At 42.3% G+C, this 20,452-nt stretch overlaps 1 protein-coding gene across 1 annotated transcript in view; it reads right to left on the bottom strand.

Moving 5' to 3' along the window:
• Positions 1 to 20,452, bottom strand: part of LOC122810833 (voltage-dependent P/Q-type calcium channel subunit alpha-1A-like) — an 874,328-nt gene that overhangs the window by 780,004 nt on the left and 73,872 nt on the right. The window contains exon 2 of the mRNA XM_044082387.1: positions 4,079 to 4,186. Within this exon, the coding sequence (XP_043938322.1) occupies positions 4,079 to 4,186 (108 nt within the window). The remainder of the gene's footprint in view (positions 1 to 4,078; positions 4,187 to 20,452) is intronic.

Below are 20,452 nucleotides of genomic sequence, written 5' to 3'. Positions count from 1 at the left end.
TATTACCCCCTCCTCTGCCCCTGAAGGGGGGTTCTCCACGTGTGTCCTGAAAGGCTCCTTGGGTTTTTCGGAACCACATCTTCCCTCCCCTTTGGCCTTTGGGAAAAGGCAGAGTAGGGGTGGAAAAATGGACTCCAATGTCAGACAGTCTTTCCCTCCTGTTCACACCTGGTCAATGCCTCCTTTACCTTTGGCTCAAACAAGGATGAGCTGTCAAACGGGGTGTTTACAAATGAAGACTTGAAAGGCTCCGCAAAGGAAGAGAGGCACATCCAGGCATGCCAGCGAAGAGCAATCCCTGTACCTGCAGCCCTACTCGAACCATCAGCCACATATGATATGAGGCGCATGGACGAGTTCACAATGGAATTAAGGGTAGCAAGCTGGGCAGAAACTTTGTCAGAGATGCCTTCAGCTACAGTACCTTGAAGAGAATCTCCTAACTCCTTAAGGAGATCTCTTTGCAGTCTGGTGAAATGGGTCAGATAGTTCAGTGATCGCAGAATGAAAGTCGCAGAACTGAACATGCGTTTCCCATATCTATCCATGATCCTGGACTCTCTGTTAGGAGGATGGATAGACACAGAAGTTTCTGACAATTCCTTCTTTGTGGCCACCGCCACCACCATGGCAACAACAGGAACTCCTTTGGACAGAAAGGATTTATCGACAGGGGAAGAAATAAATTTATTGGGCCTCCGGGGGACAGGTTCCATGGACTCTGGTGACTCCCATCCCATGCCCTATAAGAGACCAGTTGCATAAGCTCATCGTAGGGTGGAGACACCCAGGAGGTGGAAGGTTGAGACCCAAAAGCCTTCAGAACCCACTCATCCTCAGTAAGGCTTTTGGAGTGCCAATCAACCCTCTGCCTAAGGGTCTCAAGTATCTCTGCAAAGGAGATGTCCTCAGAGGGGGTTCGAGGGGACCCTTCTGACTCCTCCAAGTCGGTGTCAGATGTCAGTGACTCCTGTGGGGAGTCCAAGTGCCTCCTCTTGCACAGTCTCTTTCTGGATACTTCTTCAGTGGGGACTTCTGGGGAAGTCTCAGAAGAGCAGGGAGCGTCCAGTGGGGCTACCTGAGGCTCTGGGTCTCTACCCTTGGGATGACCAATGGTAGCAGAAGCAGACACAAGCACTTTAAGGGAAGAAGAAGCCAAACCTGATGATGAGGAAGTCTTTGAAGACAACACCCGCCTCATGGCTTTGAAAGCATCATGGCTTCGATGAGAAGGAGTCAACAGTCCCGAAGGGACTGAGATTCCCTAATGCACCGATGCTGTGGGCTCCGAGCCTGAGGTAGGAGCCGAGCTCATCCGAGCCGAAGCCCCGAGAGGAAGAGTCGGCACCGACAAGTCAGTGCGGCTATCCTCCCCGGATCTGACAGGGGAGCGTTGGCTCCTAAAGTCCCTGGTCGGTACTGAGGATGTCCGAGCAGATGGAGCCAATGATACTGGAACAGCCGTCGGCTCCAAGGGTTCTACAATCATCAAGTCGGCCTCCTCCGGCTCCGTAGGACCAGTACGGCTCGGAGGAGGAGTAGTCAAGTCAGGAAGTGTGGTCTTCGGTTCTGATGCCTGGGTTGGAGCCAACAACAATTTAGCTAGGCCTGGTGCCATTAAAAGCTTCTGTACCAGTCGATCCATGTCCGAATCAGAAAGGCTAACCGATGACCTGGAAGAAAGCACTGATGGTGCCGACTGGAGAAGTGGTGAAGAGGGAGTCTCGAAGACCGGTACCAAGTCAGAGTCCCGGCTCCGAAAAGAACCGACTGTCGGCTCCGAAGGCTGTGGAGCTGAAGTCACAGAATACTCCACTTTTTTGATTTTTTTGATTTAGACTCCGAGGTAGATTTAGAGGATTTTGATGATTTGCTGGCCCCATCATGGTCAGACAAATCTTCTACAAAGGGGTGTTTAAGGATACCTCGATCTATGAGTTTCCTCTTCCTCTCAGCCAGCACCCTAGTTGAAAAGGAGTGGCAGATACTGCAGGACTCCTGAAGGTGCACCTCACCCAAACAATAAACGCACTGAACATGTGCATCTGTCACCGACATTTTTTGTCCGCAGTCTGGAAATTTTTTTGAAGCCGGACTTCGGATGTTTCTCCTTATCTTCAGACATAATAACTACTTTGAAAAATAACCACTATAAGACTATCAACAACTTAATATAATACAACAGAGAATAAATATATTCTCCTAACTGTTCTAAACTATTATAAACTACTGAGGCCAAGAAGCAACAAGTCACGCAAAACGTAGCAAGTTATAAAAGGGAAAGGGGAACACTTTTAACAGTCTAACTCTATCTAAGCAATAGATATATAAACACATACAAGAGAAATATGAAGAAAAACTTGCAACTATGCAGAAAATCCCACAAAAAGTCTTGAGCAATGCTGGAAACCAAGAGATCAGTGCCGCAGCAAACTAGATCTGAGGTAATTCCCGCAATGCATCATGGGATAAGGGGCTTGGTCTCGAGCTACTGGTAATCTTTGAGCTTTGCTAACCGGCCGTGTTGGAGCCGAGGCTCGGCTCTGAACCCATCAGTGAAGAATGAACGGCGAGACTGAACAACTTCACATCAAAGTGCAACACATGAAAAAGTGAATTGTGCACTGTATTTCTTAGATTTTTTTTCTGGTTGCTTGAGTTCCAGTTAACTGAGAGTTTACTGTACTGCACAAACAAGTAAGAATAAGCTATCCTGGTGATCACAGATGTTGAGGCAGAAACTGCTATACCTTATGCCAAACTAACAATCTGGGTTTAGAAGCAACTTTGAAATTTTAGAAGGTTGGAATATGGAAGTATAGAGACTCCAGAAAATGTGCTTTCTTCACAGCAACCAGTAGTTAATATGCTGCCTTCACCATCACTCCCAGAATACATACCAGGACCACTAACCATTAAGAAGGCAACCAGGAACAGTCAAAATGTGGGAATGTGGTGGATGCAGAAGTATATGTAGGGGCATTTAGATAACTACACTGACAAAATGGGCACATGAGAAATAATGGATTGCCAGGAACATTGTATCCTGGTATGAAAAAAATATTCAGGTTATGTGTCATATGAACTGTCATAAATTCTAGCTAAAAACTAAAAGTAAAGACAGACTGACCAGCTACCAAAGGAAAGTTTTGGAACTGGGAAAGAAATGACACTAACTACAGAAAAGAATGCATATAATGAACAAAGTAACCAACATGCAATTTTTCTAAACTCCCCAAAATAAGAACTCAAAAAAAAAAAAAAAACTGAAAATTAAGTAACACAGCTAGAAATGTAAAATGCAAATTAAAAATTATGCATGCAGGTCAGGAACTAGGAAGACATGGGTCTTATCCAATTAAGATCAGTAAGGTGGGTTACCCACTCTGCATTCTGAAGTATAGTTCTGTCCAGTAAGGGTGTGTTAACTACTATGCAGTCTGAAGCAAATTTCACCTCTATACGTGAGCATTAGATTTTAAGAAAAGACAAGGTTATCTAACAAAGAACATTGGGTCTATATTGAATCAGCGAACACTTAAAAAAGCGAATGCTGATTCATTGACCCTATTTCAGCAAACGCTAAAAATGCTGAACACCTGGAATAGCAAATTTTTTCACAGGGAAAAAAATCGCTGGGCCGGTTTCAGGAGTTTGCCATTTCCTCCACTGTGGTGTGATCTCGGAGTTGGCATATTTAAGTAGGGGGGGTTGTGGGGGACATAGCCCCCCACATTAAATACTGTTTTAAGTCTTTTTTTTTTTTTTTTTTTTTTTTTGTGGAACAGCGATTTTTTTCCCTGGGAAAAAATCGTTGTTCCAAGTGTTTGGCATTTCAGCGTTCACTGAACTAGGGTCGATGAATAAGCGTTCGCTTATTTAATATAGACCCAGAACATCAACACATGTAGCCAGCATACAATTTTCTTCGTACTGGGGGTGCTACAGTTTTTAACTTAGATTAGACAAAGAAAAAGTATAAAGACAAGGTATGGACAACCAAGTATGACTCAGAATTTATGGCATTCTTTCTCGCCATCAAAAACAAAGACAATCTAAAACAGGCAAGCATGCTTACATTTGTGAGGAGTAACTAGGAGGTCCAAGGTCTTCTGGGAGAGGTGTGGCCAGATTGCCATCATTTCTTTTCGAAGCTCTGCATCCATTTGCTGTTTGTCAGCTCCTCCTGCAAAGAAAAAATAGACAAAGGTAAAGTAACATGTTTTGAGCCATATATTATTTCTCACTTCTATGCTAGTTATTCCGAACACAGCTGGCAGTCAAGCATCCCCAAATAAAGCCAAGCTCTACCATAGGTCAAAAGAGAATTTTCAAATTTAATTTGGAAAGCCATGGATCTTTTGCATGTTTTCTTGTTTCATTCTCATATTGGAATTAAGCCAAAAAAGCTAATGCTGGTACTGCTGTTTGAAAAGGGAAGCTAGCAACTCAGTTGGTGTTATTTATTTATTTATTTATTTTATTTATTTTACATTTGTTTACCGGGCTAATCCAACTGGATATAAATCCATTTTCAGCAGAGGCCAATGATCAAACAGACATTGAGTTTATAATAAAATACAATTTTGTAGGAGGACAAGTATACATACAATTAAATTGTCTAATTAGAAGGAATGCAAATAATAGAAAAGATAGGTAGGATCTGGATATATAGGAAAAGGAATAGGTTAGTGGGCCAACCAAGAAGGAAGGCAGTGATCAAAGATTTGACATAACCAATGAGAGCTAAGGAATAGTTTAAGGTTAGTTTTGAATTGGTTGAGAGAGGTAGCTAGTCTTAGGTTATTTGGTAGGGAATTCCATTGTTTTCCTATGGAATATTTAGTTGTTTAGTTAGATTGGAATAGGGGGTTAAAAGTTTTGACAATGAGGGGGTTTTTTCTGGTTCATCATCATCCTCATCCCCTTCTTCCTAATTTTTAGATAGGATTAAGAGGTTAGCAGCTCAGTGTTTTATTTAAAGAGTTGAGGGCTAAGGGGACAACCCCTTCATTTAGAAAAACTACTAGTGATAACATCTGTGCAGCACTGTGTACTCATACTTCTTATAATGATTTTACTGTTGTTGTTGTAGTGGGCTTAGGAAGGCACAGTGGTGCAGCAGTTATTGTTGCTGCTCGTCAGTGCTTAGTTCTCCAGTTCTCTCCTTGGCTGTGGTGCCATTTGTATGGAATCTGCCTATTTTCTCTTTGATGGGCTTTTGCCAAGTGTATCAGTTTCCCTTCACATCCCAAATATGTGCCTTAGTTAAATTGGTTGTTCTCCAAATTGTCTATAGGTGTCTAAGTTGTGTGAAAGTGGTGTACAGCCTGGATAGTGTTCTAGTCAGGATTAGCTTTGAGTGCTGAGACAGATGACAGCTCCAGTCTGAACCTGAACTGGTTCAAGTGAGTGATAGGAAGAAGTAAGAAAAAAGGAAGGAAGGAATGTAGTACACGTGCTCAAGTACCAACTACCAGAATTAAGTTAATGAGTTATATAATGCAACACATAAATCTTCTTGTGATAACATCAGTGATAAAAGTGGTAGTCAAAAAGTACAGAGACTCTGACCTGAGAGAATATGAATAACACCTAATAAAAATACACCACAAGAAGAATTACTAGCCACTTGACTGTGTAAAAAATGGCTCCAGGTGATCCAGTCATGCTGACTAATGTTGCCAAATGTGTATGGGTATTTGACAGTGATAAGTGGGTTGAGGACCTGGCCTACTCTGAACTATGCCAGGGACATAATCTAATGGTGGGAGGGCTGTATGTGCCCCTATTGGCCAGTATGTGCCCATCATAAAACCCAACAGCCTTGGATCAACAAGCACTGACCAGCTGTCATCCAGTTGCCCAGCTTGGGTTACCTGGAATAGCTCAGTTGAGTGAAAGCCAGATGTAAAACCAATCAACCTGCCAAATATGAACTAAGAATTGCTACACTCAGTGTAGGCTCACTGAAAGGATGCAGCTTGGAAGTGGATGACGTGATGTTAAGGAGGAGGCTGGGAATCCTATGTATCCAGGAGACAAGATGGAAGGGCAGTGCAGCAGAGCCACATGGATCCAAAGTCTACTACTCAGGAGGAGGACTAGCTACAAATGCAGTGGGAATTATGGTGAGGGTGAGGCTTCAGAAGACGGTGACGGATGTCATCAGAATTTGTAACAGACTCAGGCAATCAGACTCCAGTGTAATGACAGGGTAGCATTCGTAATCTCAGCCTATGCCCCATAGTAAGTTGGGATAGTGAGGAACCGAGTGCATTCAGACAGCAATTGCAGGCCTGTTAGATAAAGCAGGAAAACATGAACTGGAGTTGATAATGGGTGACCTGAATGCACTTATTGGGACAGACAAACAGAGAGAACAGGATAAGAGGATTGCCTGGGTCCACATGGGTGGAGCAACAGGAATAAAGGAGAGGCCATTCTAGACTTCTGTCTGGTAAATGGCTTGATGGTGGCCAACACATGGTTCAGCAAGACAGTCACAAGATCACATAGAAGAGTCGCCAGTACGCAACTCAGGTAGATTTCTTCCTAGTAAGGAAAGGGCACTGGGCTAGAATCAGCAATTAGAAAGTCATCCCCAGTGAACCAGTCAGCACACAGCATAAACCACTGCTTACCACTATCAGCTGGACCCAGTGGTCAGAGATGGCTTAATGTCAACAAAGACTTGGCTGAAGACCTGGAAGTTGACTGGAGAGAAAGAACAACAGATCAAGGAATAACTCAGGGCTCTGGCACCTCAAGATGAAGAGCACATAGGTGGAGTTGAAGAAAAATGGCACCACCTCAAAACAGCATATGTGAGGACTACAGAACAGATATGAGACCGAGCCAGGCATAGAAATAAAGTGCATAATGAAAGTTGGTGGTAGAATGCAGAAGTCTAGGAAGTCATCAAAAGAAGGAGTGCAGGAAAAAGTGGGAGATTGAAAACATGGATCAGGCTAGGAAGGAATACTGGTTGGTTAACAAAGAGGCTAAGAGAACAGTTGCAATAACAAAGAACAAGGTATCACAGGCACTCTACTAGCTTCTGGAAAGTGACTCAGTAGATGGCATAAAGAGACTCTATCAGGTTGCAAGCCAATGACAGAAAGATAAAGAAGACAGTCAGACACCCTTCATAAGGGATGCCAGGAACAGTCTGCTCACCACTCCATGGGATATCAAAGGCAGATGGAGGGATTACTTCCAGCATCTACTGAATGAAGAAAACCCAGCGGAAGCTACACTATCTCAGACACAGCCTACAATTAAAGAGGGGGAGGAATCCACCATAAAAGTAAGAACAGCAGTAAAGAAAATGTAGATAGGGAAAAGCAGCAGGCTCAAATGATGTCACAACAGATATGATAAAGATGATGGGTGAAACAGGGGAGAAATGGCTCCTGAGCATACTCAAAGCAGTATGCAGAGAAAGGTATATCCTGGATGACTGGAGAATAAGCATACCAGTCCCAGTGTTCAAGAACATAGGGGACATTCACAACTGTGGGCAGTACAGAGGTACCAAACTCCTGTCACACTGCATGAAAGTTCTGGAGAGGGTGCCTGATAAATGAATTTGCAGAGCAGCAGAAACTAAGATGGGAGATGAGCAGTTCAGATTCAGATCAGGATGCAGCACAACTGATACAACATTTGCAGTGAGACAGATATTTCAGAAGAAGCTAGAAATTAGGATACAGTTCAACTGGCTATTCCTAGACTTGGAGAAATAATATGCCAGGGTCCCAAGAAAAAGTATTTGGGCATCCCTGTGGTAGTTTGAAGTCTCAGAAACACTTGGAGAATTAATGCACGCTATGTACAAGAACCCAATGACTCAAGTATGAACAGTGTTCGGTCTCACAGAGTGGTCTTCCCAATAGGCGTGGGTGTGCATCAGGGTTCAGCTCTTTGCCCACTGCCATTCATACTGGTGATGGACTACATTAGCAAACAGGTCAGAGGGGACATATCAATATAGCTGCTGTATGCAGATGATGTGACATTACAGACAGACTCTTAGCAAGAATGTCAGTAAAGGAGAGGGGAATGGAATGCAAAAAATGGAGGCACATGGGGTGAAACTGAGTACAGATAAGACAGTTGTAATGGGAGTAAATGGGGGGAGCTGAGAATTGAGATAAAAGGGAACTAGTATAAAGGTTAAGAGCTTCAAATGCCAGGGATGGGTGGTTGAGGAGAAGGGAAGTCTGACTGAAGAGGTCAAAGCTAGAGTCAGAGGGGCTGAAGCCAGCTTAGAGAGTGTCAGGGGTAGTGTATGACAGAAAAATGCCAAAGAAGCAGAAAAGTAAGCTGTAAAAACAGAGGTGTGACCAGTTCCACTACATTGTACAGAAACTTGGGCAGTAAAGGCAGAGGAGTAGAGGAAGCTGGAGGTGGTGGAGATGAAGTGCCTGAGACGAGTGGTAGGATGCACACTATAGGACAGATGAAGAAATGAGGACATAAGAACAAAAGCCAAAGTAGCTCCAATTGCAGAAAAGGTCAAAAAGAACAAATTACTATGGTTCGGGCACCTGTGCAAAAAAAGCAGAAGACAATATGGTGAAGAAAATTTGGGACAGATGGGAAGAAGACAAGAGAAAATGAGGGTGTGCAGCAAACAGGTAAATGGACTGTGTGAGAGAGGATCTGTGACAGTCATGCATGAGTGTCAAAGAAGGAAAGAGAGTGGCACTGAATAGATATGGCAACAGTTGACATGACACCCCGACCCCTTGTTGAAACTGGGAAAAATGGTGGTGATGAGGATGATGATGAATTACATTTGAAGAATTACTAAATCAAGACATTCTTCTTGCTCAAAAATAAACAATTGTTTGTATAACCTGCATAAATGTGATACAGTTCGTTATGGAAGCATCTAGTTTGAGTAAAGCTTCAGAAACTGTTATGGCACAACAGTTAGTGTTGTTTTTTCACTTGATTCTCCAGTCTAGGTCTTAGCTGGGGTACCTTTGTGAGGAGTCAGTACATCTTCCCTGTGTGATTTTTTTTTTGTGGGTGCTTCAGTTTCTTCCCATATTCCTAAGACATGCCACAGGTGAACTGGCATTATTCCAAACTGCCACAAGTTTGAGTGTCATATTACAGTGGCTGGGGGAGTTTGTGTGTGTGTGTGTGTGTGTGTGTGTGTGTGTGTGTGTGTGTGTGGTTCCTTTGCATTTCACTCAATGAGTGCAGAAATATGCATTGTTTTTTCTGTGATCTTGGATTCGATTACATAGGTAACGGAAGAGCAAGCGAATGAATGAATGAAAAAAAAGTCAAACAAAGCTCTTTTCCATTTATTTATCCAGAGAGATGCTGTGATTCTTACTTTTCCAAGTCAAATAACATTACGCAATTATTGCATTTTCATCTTTTGACTTTTCTACTTTGGGACACTGGCAAATGATTATGTATAAAATCCACTGCTGAATCAGTATAACATCTCCAACAAATGCACGTATATTTAAAAAGGCATGTCCAACCAAAACTAAATTTCCTTACTTTCCTAGCATGTCTTTAGACTAAGATAACTCTTTTCCAGTCCACATATGTGATTATATACTTAATTCTTCCTCACACATAATTCTATACTCGTCTATCTCCTTGCCACCTTCTTTGGTTTAACATTTTATATAAATGACTAATAACTCCCTTTTTTCCCAGATGTTCTTCCCTATTTTCTATTCACCAAATAAACCATTTCAGTTATTCATCCCTTTGGACTGTGTATAATTTCAAATATTTTATATTGTATATTAGTTTATTATGCAATTCTCCATTCAAACCATCATCCACACTCCTATCCATGCATACAGACCTGTCAGCCTTGCAAGGCTCATCTGCAAAGCCATGGACTGTATTAAGGACTTTATTATAACTAACCTCATAAACTGTGACATCAAGAATCTTATTAGACTTGACCCCCAACAGTATTGCTTTGTAAAGGGTACAGCCTGTCTACTTAATCTGGTAAACCTTTTCAAAAGAGTTATGGAGGCTGTAGCAGAGATGGCCATGCAGTGCCTACTTCGTACCTTGACCTGGCCAAGGCCTTCAACATCATTCATCATTCCGCACGTTGGCACTGTACAAACGCTAAATCCTTTAAAAATGTACCCATATGTGGTTAAATGAATAGCAGACTGACTAAAAGACAGAACTCACACAGTGTGAGTTGAAGGTGCCTCATCAGAAAGTAAGAAAGTGACCAGTGGTGGCCTTTGGGACTCTGTGCTGGGACTTCTCCTTTTTGGTATTTATTTCTCAGATCTCCTAGCAGAGAACCAGTTTACAAAGTCCGCAGATGACTGCAAATTAGGGGAGGGGCTAAGTCACCCTATGACAAGTAAACCCCACAGGATGCAATCTTCCCTAACAAACACTTGGTGTGCCAAAAAATGTCACGTCATCACCCTCAACAAACTACAAAATGAAAATGTATTCAGGGACCTACATACTTGGGTTGATAGTTCACTTTCTTTTGGCCTTCACATGACAATGGTTATCAGAAATCCTTTTATTAAGGCCAGCTAATTGTGAAAGGAATCTCACCAAGGTCTAAAGAGGTAATCACTCCCTTATACTCAGCACTGATCAGGCGAGCAATAAAGTACAATGCCTCCTCACTATCTAAATAAACATACCAAATGATTAGTAAAACCCCAAAGCTTCCTAACCAATAAGATCACAAGCCTAAAGTCCCTAAGCTACCAGGAGAGGCTGGTAGCTCTAATACTTTATTCAGTGTCTTACAGATTTTGAAAGGAGATATCTGTTTCGCTTACTGTGCCATTAGAGACCTAGTTGTCCTGAAACTCCTGTATCTCTACAAGTTCAATATATCTACCAGTATGAGAACCAATTTGTTAAAACTACAAGAAAGGTCCCAAAAAATTAGAGCCTTCACTGTTTAATACCTTAAACCTCCACTATTGGCGGTCCATGCTATATATACAAATAATGCCATAAAGACATGCCAGTGTCTCAGCTCACTGTTTTCTAAATGCTGATGACTTTTTAAATTAACTTTTCAGGTCTTTACAGGCCAATAAAGCAAACCTCTCTAGCTGCAAAGATGCCATGTTTCACCCTTTTTACAGCTCCTCTCTACAGCATAAGTAGATTGTTTTGCTATATTTTAGAAACACAGTTTTAAAACAAACCAGATTTCTATAACAATAGGTTGACTGCAAAATATCCCAAATAACATCCAAACCTAGAGCAAAAAGGTCACACACACAAAACCATTTTGTAAAAACTACAATAAAGACCTAGCAAAGCTACAGTCTTCACTGTACCTTAAACCTCCTGCTGTGGTGGAAGGACATGATTATAAACCATCACCTCGCAAACCTCTGGACTAAACTTCCACTACACATTAAGCAGTGTGATATATTATCTACCTTTAAACATAACATCAATGACAGATTGGGTTGTGAAGATAGGTGAAGGCTGCCAGTTTAGCCAGACAGACTTTTGTAGATATTTCTGTCATTTGTAAATATTAATATAAGCCACAGGCTTGTTCTCTTAAATGGGAAAAAATGTTAAATGTGGAACTGCAAAAATGTGACAACAGTGCACTCTGCTGTAACAAAGCTAATAAGTCAATTATTTGATGTCAAAGCTTGGAGCCGATATGTCTGGATGAAGGAATTCTGGCTATTGTCTTGAGACCAGAGTTAATTGCTAGAATTTGCATGTATAAATTATTATATTGTTCTGGCTTGCTGACCAGCTACAAGATCAAGGGCTATTGACCTCTGAGAATCTGTTAGCCTGGGAGCCAGAAATAAATTATGTAATCTGAAATGAATCAGTGGTACTGTTTTATCAATTTAAGGACAGAAAGAATGAGTGCATTACAGCATTTGTCTTGAGAACATCCAACTCACCAGCACTGTCTTGCTCTATATGTAAGTTATTTAGAACTGTGTTTTCTCTTAGAAATAGCTAGGAAATAGGAATATTAGACTAGTTTGTTTTTCTGTGATGTCAGAACTCTTCTACTGTATTATTTTAAACATTTATCTGTGATCTCTGAACTCTTGACTAGCACTGTGTAGTAAGAAGTATTGTCTTGTGTTTTTATTATTTATTAAATATTTTTAAACCTTTCAACTGTGGCTGTTTTGTGTAGAGATAATTTAAGCTCTAGAGTACATTGCATATATATATATATATATATATATATATATATATATATATATATATATATATATATATAGTGATACTGTACCAAGTCACTCCAAATAAGTCTTGACTGTTTAGTTACACTTACCATTTGGATAATAATATTGCACAGTAATAATTGGACACCCTTTAATAAGGGCCTTGGAGTAGCTGATAAATATTAGCTGGGTGGCTGCAGTGATTTCTACTGCCTTCTCCAGAAGTGTCTGTGTGGTTGTATAAACTCGTACCTCAAAGTGTGTGTGTGTGTGTGTGTGTGTGTGTGTGTGTGTGTGTGTGTGTGTGTGTGTGTGTGTGTGCATGTGTCAGCTACTTGGGCATGGTCACAAAGCACTGGTTAGCTACAGAGGGTGCTGGAGGTTTTAGCTTGCCCACTAGGCTGAGATCTAGACCCTATAGCTGTGCCAGTGGGGAGTCTTATTGGGGACCTGGAGAGAAGGGGAGAAACCAGCCCCACTCTGACTGTGATCTCTGTGTGCTCTTAAGGGAAAATGTACTTTACTGTGTGTGTATTTATTATCCTTTCTCTATGGACTCTCACATTTTGTTTTGTCTTCTATTACCAGACAAATCTATTCCAGCAACATAATCTTCATGCCCTCCATACAATTCACCCCCTCATTCTTTTTAGGAATACCTGTGAAGTGTAGGTTTTTGCATTTGCTTCTGTCTTCTATATCCATGATATTAGCCTCTAAAATTTACAAAATTGCTTCCAAGCTTATTTCATGTTTTTCCTCCATCAAGCCCCATTTCAAATCCATAAGTCAATCAGGTGAACAAATGCTGCTTCCACTTCCTCCATTATTTTATCTGTCCTTTTAATAAATGGTTCAATACATTATTATTAATCTTTTGCATTTCTGATGTTATTGACTTGAATCTTCTTTTCCATGCTGTCCATCATTTGTAGTAAGCAAATTCTCAGTGATAGTTTCAAGGCAGTCCTCCTTAGTCCAGGATTTAGTCTGATCTTGGGGCAAATCCACCTTTTCCATAGAAACAAGAACAGCATGTAGGTAAACCAGGCAGGATACAAAATGCAAATCAGTAGTAAAAAAATCCAAAGCCTAGAAACGTCACATCAGTGTGTACTATTTAAATGAAGGCATTTGATCTCTTTATTTACACACTGATGAAGGGTTGATCCCAAAAGCTTTGTAATTCTTTTCCTGTTTGGAATAAACTAACGCTACATTTTACCTCAATGTTTCCAGGCTTTGAATTGTTTTACAACTGTTTTGCAAATCCACCTTTTTCCACTTCTTGTTTTGCTTTCTTTTCATTATATAAACAGAAGTAATAATCTACAGTATCACCAAAACCTCAGAAATGAATCTATATTGATATTTTATTCTTGCAGCATTAAAATTACAATTTTAATCTTAGAAGGAGAGGGAGTTCTGCTCTATCACTCCTCCCATGTTCCCTGCTCTGAAAAGAAGCCCTCAAACAAAACATAAGAATACAGGAACAATACTGGGCAACGCATCACATAAATTGCCTAGCCATATATATAAATATTCTTGCCACCCTTAGCAACCAATTGATAGTGCTCTCCTTGTTCATGATAACCCCTGCACTGATTTGTGTCTACCCACCCAATTGTCAAGACTAGCCTTAAAAGCAGACCAAGCATTACTGTGCTCGACTTGTAGCATATGTCTTTTTATTATTCTTGGAACAGCGTCTTGGCAGAAAACTCCTACAGTGCCTAAACTGCAATTTCTCTGCTTCTTTTATTGGTTCTTTCCCTTGGAACTAAGTGTGCCTAAAATATTCCTCACCAGTAAATGATTTTAGTAAATTTTGGTTGTAGTTTGCTTATCTAATGCTTGGTGCCTGTCCCTAACCTGATACCCCCACCTATATGCATCTTGCAGATCTATGGAGCACATCCAGTCATCCTTCTGAAGAAGAGGCAGTATGGACTGAACCATGACCATCTGGAACTTGGAATTCTTTACAAACTGATTTAGATAACTGAGATCCAAAACTGGCCTCAGGTCCCCTGTTTTCCTTGGCACTAAAAAGAACCTTGAGTAAATTCTGGATCCTCTTTGGTCTGGTGGGACCTCTTGAATGACTCTTTTGTCTAGCAGCTTTTGAACTTCTAGAGCTACTAACTCCTGTTGACTGGATGGAACATCAGGAAGATGTTTCCATTTGAGTGGAGGAATTTGTAAAAAGGGAATGAAATATCCTCTGGATATAATCTTTTGTATCCATGAGTCTTTTGCGACCGCTGCCCAGGTGTCTGGGTGCAAAGACAAGCACCCCCTGACTGCCTCTGGATAAAAATAGTTGGGTAACCCTTCAGGAGCACTAAAAGGGCCTATCCAAAAAGGTATCTCAGAACCCTTGGTTTTGTGGACCCCTTCTGCTGGGAGGACGGAATCTTCTGTGATTTCGCCCTCTGGCCCTGGGAAAAATTTCCACTTGTGAGTCCTGAAAAGGTCCTTGAGATTTTCAGACCCATATCTTTTAGCTGCTGCACTGATTCCTAGAAAGGGATCTCTGCAAGGTAGAAAAATGGATTCCTATGGCAGACAAGGTCTTTCCACATTATCACTATGGGAAAGTGTGTCTTTAACAGTGGGCCCACACAAAAAAGATCCATCAAAAGAAGCATTGATGAAAGAAGACTTAAAGAGCTCCACAAAATCACAAAAGTGCATTCAAGTATGTCTCATGATGGCTATGCTTGAACCAGCAGCTGGTGTGGAGCCTTCAGCTACATGACAGATTAATCTCATGGACGCATTAGATATAGATTGAAGGGTGGCCAGTTGCAAGGAACAAAAAAAAGAAGTTATGTACCTACCATAACGTTCCATGTTAGTTGTCTTCATCTCGCCTTCCTTCATGCTGTTTGGGTTCGGAGCCGATCCTCGGCTCCGACTCGGCCATCTTCTATAGCTTGAAAGCTGTTTACTGGCTCGAGGCTACCCCTTATCCCAGCATGCCCAGCGTCAGCTACCCAGATCTCGTTTGTGATAGCACACACTAGACATAAGTAGAGTAACCAGTTCCTAAAAACTGGTTGTCCAATACACCTAAACAAGGAAAGAGTTATAAATTACCTGGCATGTGAAGTAATAAAAGATGCTCAGCCAGTGAAAACAAAAGGGAACTCCTCACAGTCTCCTAGGAAGGGGGAAGGAGGGAGGGATGCAAAAAGGAAGGCGAGATGAAGACAACTAACATGGAACGTTATGGTAGGTACATAACTTCTTTATGTTAAGTTGTCCATCTCGCCTTCATTCTTGTTGTTTGGGACAGCATCCCTAGCACCTAAAATCCCGGGTGGCTCATTGGAACAGACTCTTCAGAACAGTAGAACCAAAGGAAGCTTTGCTCCGGGAGACCATATCTACCTTGTAATGAGAGATAAAAGTGTGGGGGTTTGCCCAAGTGGCAGCTGCACAGATTGAGTCTATGGGCACCCTAGACTGAAAAGCTACAGAGGTGGGTAATGCTCTAGTGGAATGACATTTTGGTTTAGCTGGTAGCTCTTTATTTCGTAACTGATAAATAAAGGCAATAGTATCAGATAACCATCTGGATAAGGTCACTTTAGAAACTGGAAGGCCTTGTTTGTTGAAAGCATAAGAAAGAAATAACTGGTTTGACTTTCTTAGTTCCTTAGTTCTATGGAGGTAAAAACACAATTGTCTGTGAACATCCAATTGGTGGAGCTTGTATTCTGCCTTGTTGCTGTGATTAGGAAGGAAAACTGGGAGATCTATGGATTGATTTAAATTGTTCTCTGAGCAGACTTTAGGAATAAAGGATGGATTGGTCCTCAGAGAAACTCTGTCCTTGTGAAATACCAGGTAAGGAGGATGAACACATAGTGCTTGAAGTTATGAGACACGTCTAGCTGAAGTGATAGCAACCAGAAAAAGTGTCTTCCAAGAAAGAAATTTTAAAGAACATGATGCTGCCAGTTCAAAGAGAGGCATAATTAAGGAAGCTAAAACTAAACTGAGATCCCAAGGAGGAGGAGGATCTCTAACTGGGAGTCTAAGAAGAGATGTTCCTTTCATAAAGGCCTTGCAAAGCTTATGAGACATTATACTAGAATTAAACATACCGATATGAAAATTAGAAATGGCAGCTAGTTATACTCTAATTGTAGCGGAAGCCACACCAGACTGAAAAAGCTGTGCTAGAAATTCAAGAATTTCATGGACTGGGGCTGAGAAAGGATCCAAATTTCTAGATTCTGCCCAGTAAGAAAACCGTTTCCATTTACTAGCATACGTTTTCCTCGTAGTAGACTTATGTGAGGAAACAATAATATCACGGGCTGCTGGGGAGATATTGGAAAGCCTGGCTAAGGTTGGAAGTGGAGTAACCAAGCTGTGAGCTGGAGAGTTTGAAGGAATTGGTGCAACCCACCTGAAGATCTGGAAATGGGTCCAGAATCCACGGTTGATCCAGAAGGTGGAGGTGTTGGAACGGGAACCATATCTGTCGAGGCCAATATGGGACAATGAGGATCATTTTGCAACCCAACAATTTTGCTTTCTGTATGAGTCTTGGAATTAGGGAAAAAGGGGGAAAAGTGTAAAGGAGTCCATGAAGCCAATCGTGGACTAGAGCACAACGGTTCTTGGAATTCATAAATTCCAATGCCCTGGATCAACTAATCCATAGTCCCACCAGGGGCTCCAATATCCTAGACCTGGTCATTACCAACATGGGAAATCAATGCTCCATACCTATGGTCACCCCCTCATTAGTCAGGTCTGACCATAAGCTAATTACCCTTAACATCCACATCCCACCCCCACCCCCAGTAAAGAAACCACCATAAAAAACTTCTCCAAAGCCAACTTCATGCTACTCAAGTCAGAAGTGACAAACTTCATAACACCCATGCAGACGGGAACTGAAAGTTCAACTGCTGAATCCTACACTAAGGCACTGTACGAGCACATCCACTTATGCATGAATCGTGCCATCCCAAATAGAACCAAAATGCTCTCATCCAAAAAAAGGAAGCCAATCTGGTGGTCCCCTGCCATAAACAAACTTTACAACAAAAGGAAGAAACTTTTGCAGAAAAGAGGAAAATCCCAGGATGCAAAAACTCCCATACTGGCCTCAGTAAGAAACTGAGATGCCTCATAAAATCCTCCAAAGCTAGTTACGAAAATAAAATTGCCAAAGATTCCAAAGACAACCACAAAGCATTCTATAACTATGTCAAGAATCTAAATGGCAATGCTCAGATCTCCTTGAGCTAAAACAGAATGGCATTAAATATACTGATCCAACGGCTATTGCCAATATCCTGGCAGATCGATTCAGTGCCAACTTCACCCCTCTCACCCCTAAATGGCCCATCTCAATACCAGAAGATTGCCAAATTCCAGTAATAACGGCCACACAGGTACAAAACGCACTCTCTAAAGCCAAGAATACAGCATCCATGGGACCAGATGACATCCCGGGCTGTGTACTACATGAACTACAATATGAACTGGCACCTCACCTAAGTGTCATGTTTAATCATAGCCTCACCTCAGGTTTCGTGCCCACTGAGTGGCGCAGAGCTACAGTTATCCCAATCCACAAGGGGGGATCCACCTTGGATCCCGGAAACTACCATCCCATCAGTCTGACAAGCCTTATCTGCAAGGCCATGGAGCGTATTATCATGGAACTTATAAACAAAGACATTGGCAACCTTCAAACACTGGACCCCACCCAGTTTGGGTTTGTGAAGGGCCAATCTTGTCTCCTGAACCTGATTGACTTCTTTGAATCAGTCTCCAGAGCCATGGACAAGGGTAAGGTGGTCCACACAGCCTATCTAGACCTTGCCAAGGCCTTTGACACCATCCCCACTCTGGAATCATAGATAAACTTACTAAGTTGGGCATTAATCCCTATGTCACCCAATGGGTTGCTAAATGGCTTACTGATAGAACCCACACTGTAAAAGTAGCCGACTCCAAATCCAGCTCCAGACAAGTGACAAGTGGAGTACCTCAGGGTTCAGTCCTGGGGCGCTCTTGTTTGGCATCTACTTCTCTGAAGTACAGGTCAACACTAAGGGACTCTGGCTAACAAAGTTTGCAGATGACTGCAAACTGGGAGCCATTATTGAATCCCCAAATGATGTGGATACTCTACAAAAGGGCCTTACAGAAACAGATGCTTGGTGCCAGAGCCATGGGCTCAAGCTCAATGCCAAGAAATGTATTGTTATCCCTTTGGGAAAAAACATGTATCCATGAATTACCATATAGGTGGCAGTACACTAAACACAGAAAGTGTGATAAGAGACTTAGGGACACAGGTGGACAGTGGTCTCACCTTCGATAACCACATCGCCACAACAGTCAGGAAATCCTTCTATGTGGCACACCTCATCACGAAGGGCTTTTCATCCAGAAAAAGGAGGTCATTGTCCCACTGTACTCATCCCTCATTAGACCCATTATAGAATACAACGCCCCATTTGGTATGTACCTCTCAAGACATCTGCAACAACTGGAAAGGCCTCAGAAATACCTCACTAAAAGAATCACAGGCCTAAAGCAGATGCCCTCGCTGACCGCCTTAAAAACTCCAGCTATACTCTGTCGCATATCGTCTACTCAGAGGCGATCTCTGCTTAACATACAAGGCCATGTCAAACCCAGAGCTGTTGGACATGCTACACTTAAAGAAATCCCAATCCTCAGAGCTACACGCTCCAGGGATCTAAACCTTGTCATCACAATAAACAAAACATGCTGGAGGGATAGGTTCCTGACCCAGAGACTCCCCAGACTCTGGAATAGATTGCCCATACATGTCAAGCAGAGTGTCTCTTTGGACCTCTTCAAGAGGAACCTTGATGATTGGATGGGAGAAAGGAAATTCACCCCAGGGATCACGTCAGTCGCCCTGCTAGACAGGGGTCCAGGAAAGTAAATAATGTGGGAAGAAATAGCCAGGGAATTGTTATGGCTAGGCTTGTATAGGCCCTAGGGCTGATAGCCTAGTACCAACCTATGAACCTATGAACCTATGACCTGGAAGAGGAAGTAGGGAGAAGTAACTGCTGCATTTGTTGTTGAGAGGAGTGGCAAATAGGTCGCAGCTTCCTGATTCACAGACCACTCGTGAGGCATGAGGATACCTCTGCTGAGCCTGTCCGCTATGACATTGGATTTCCCAGGAATATGCATTGCTATCAGAAAACGTTGGGAGGAAATCGCCCCGTTGCCACAGTCTGAGTGCTTCTCGACACAAGGGGTAAGACCTGGTCCCACACTGTTTGTTGATGTACCACACCACTGACATGTTGTCCGTTTGGATTGCACTGGTCCCGGAAGGAAGAGAGTCTTATAGGGCTTGCAAAGCTAGGAGAACCGCTCACATTTCTAGGACATTGATATGCAGATGGTACTCGTGAGTTTGCCAAGTGCCTTGGACTGTCCTGACTAGATAATGCCCCCCACCCACCCTATCAGGGAAGCATCTGTGGTCACTGTGGCTACCGGAGGGGGTTGTATGAAAGGTCTGCCCTGAATTACTAGTGGGGAGACCATCCACCAAGAAAGGTGCCTTTTGCATGTTTCTGTGATCAGGATCATGTGAGACATGGGTAGTTCCTGGAAAGACCACTGCGTGAAAAGAAGCCACTGAAGGATTCTCATGTGGAAATGCGCTAATGGGACAAGAAGAATGGCAGCTGCCATTTTCCCTAGAGCTTGGAGGACATGCCTGACTTGTACCCTTTTGCTGTGCATTAAAATTAACACTTGTTGACAAATAGTGGAAACTCTTTCCTGTGGTAATCTTGCAAACATTTCTTTTGCATTTAATTCAGCTCCTATGTATGTGATAGACTGACAGGGCAACAAGGCAGATTTTTCGAAATTTACTGTAATGCCTAATTGAGTGCATGATGTGATTGTATAATCCCGTGCCTCTAAGAGTTGACGCCTGGTGGTAGCAGTCAGGAGCCAGTCGTCTAGATAGGGAAACACCTGGAATCCTTGACGCCTCAGGTGAGCCATGGCTACTGCCATACACTTGGTGAACGCCCTGGGGGCTGAGGTGAGACCAAAGGGCAGAGCTCTGAACTGGTAATGACTGGCCCCTACCCGGAAGAGAAGAAATCTCCTGGAGCATCTGTCCATCTTGATATGGTAGTACGCATCCTGAAGATCTATCGAGCACATCCAATTGTCCTGACCCAGAAAAGGGAAAATGGACTGCAGTGTCA

The sequence above is a fragment of the Protopterus annectens genome, chromosome 9.part0 (assembly GCF_019279795.1).
Source record: "Protopterus annectens isolate FY-2018-M chromosome 9.part0, PAN1.0, whole genome shotgun sequence".
Lineage (NCBI taxonomy): Eukaryota > Metazoa > Chordata > Ceratodontiformes > Protopteridae > Protopterus > Protopterus annectens.
This window is presented reverse-complemented; position numbering and strand designations above follow the sequence as displayed.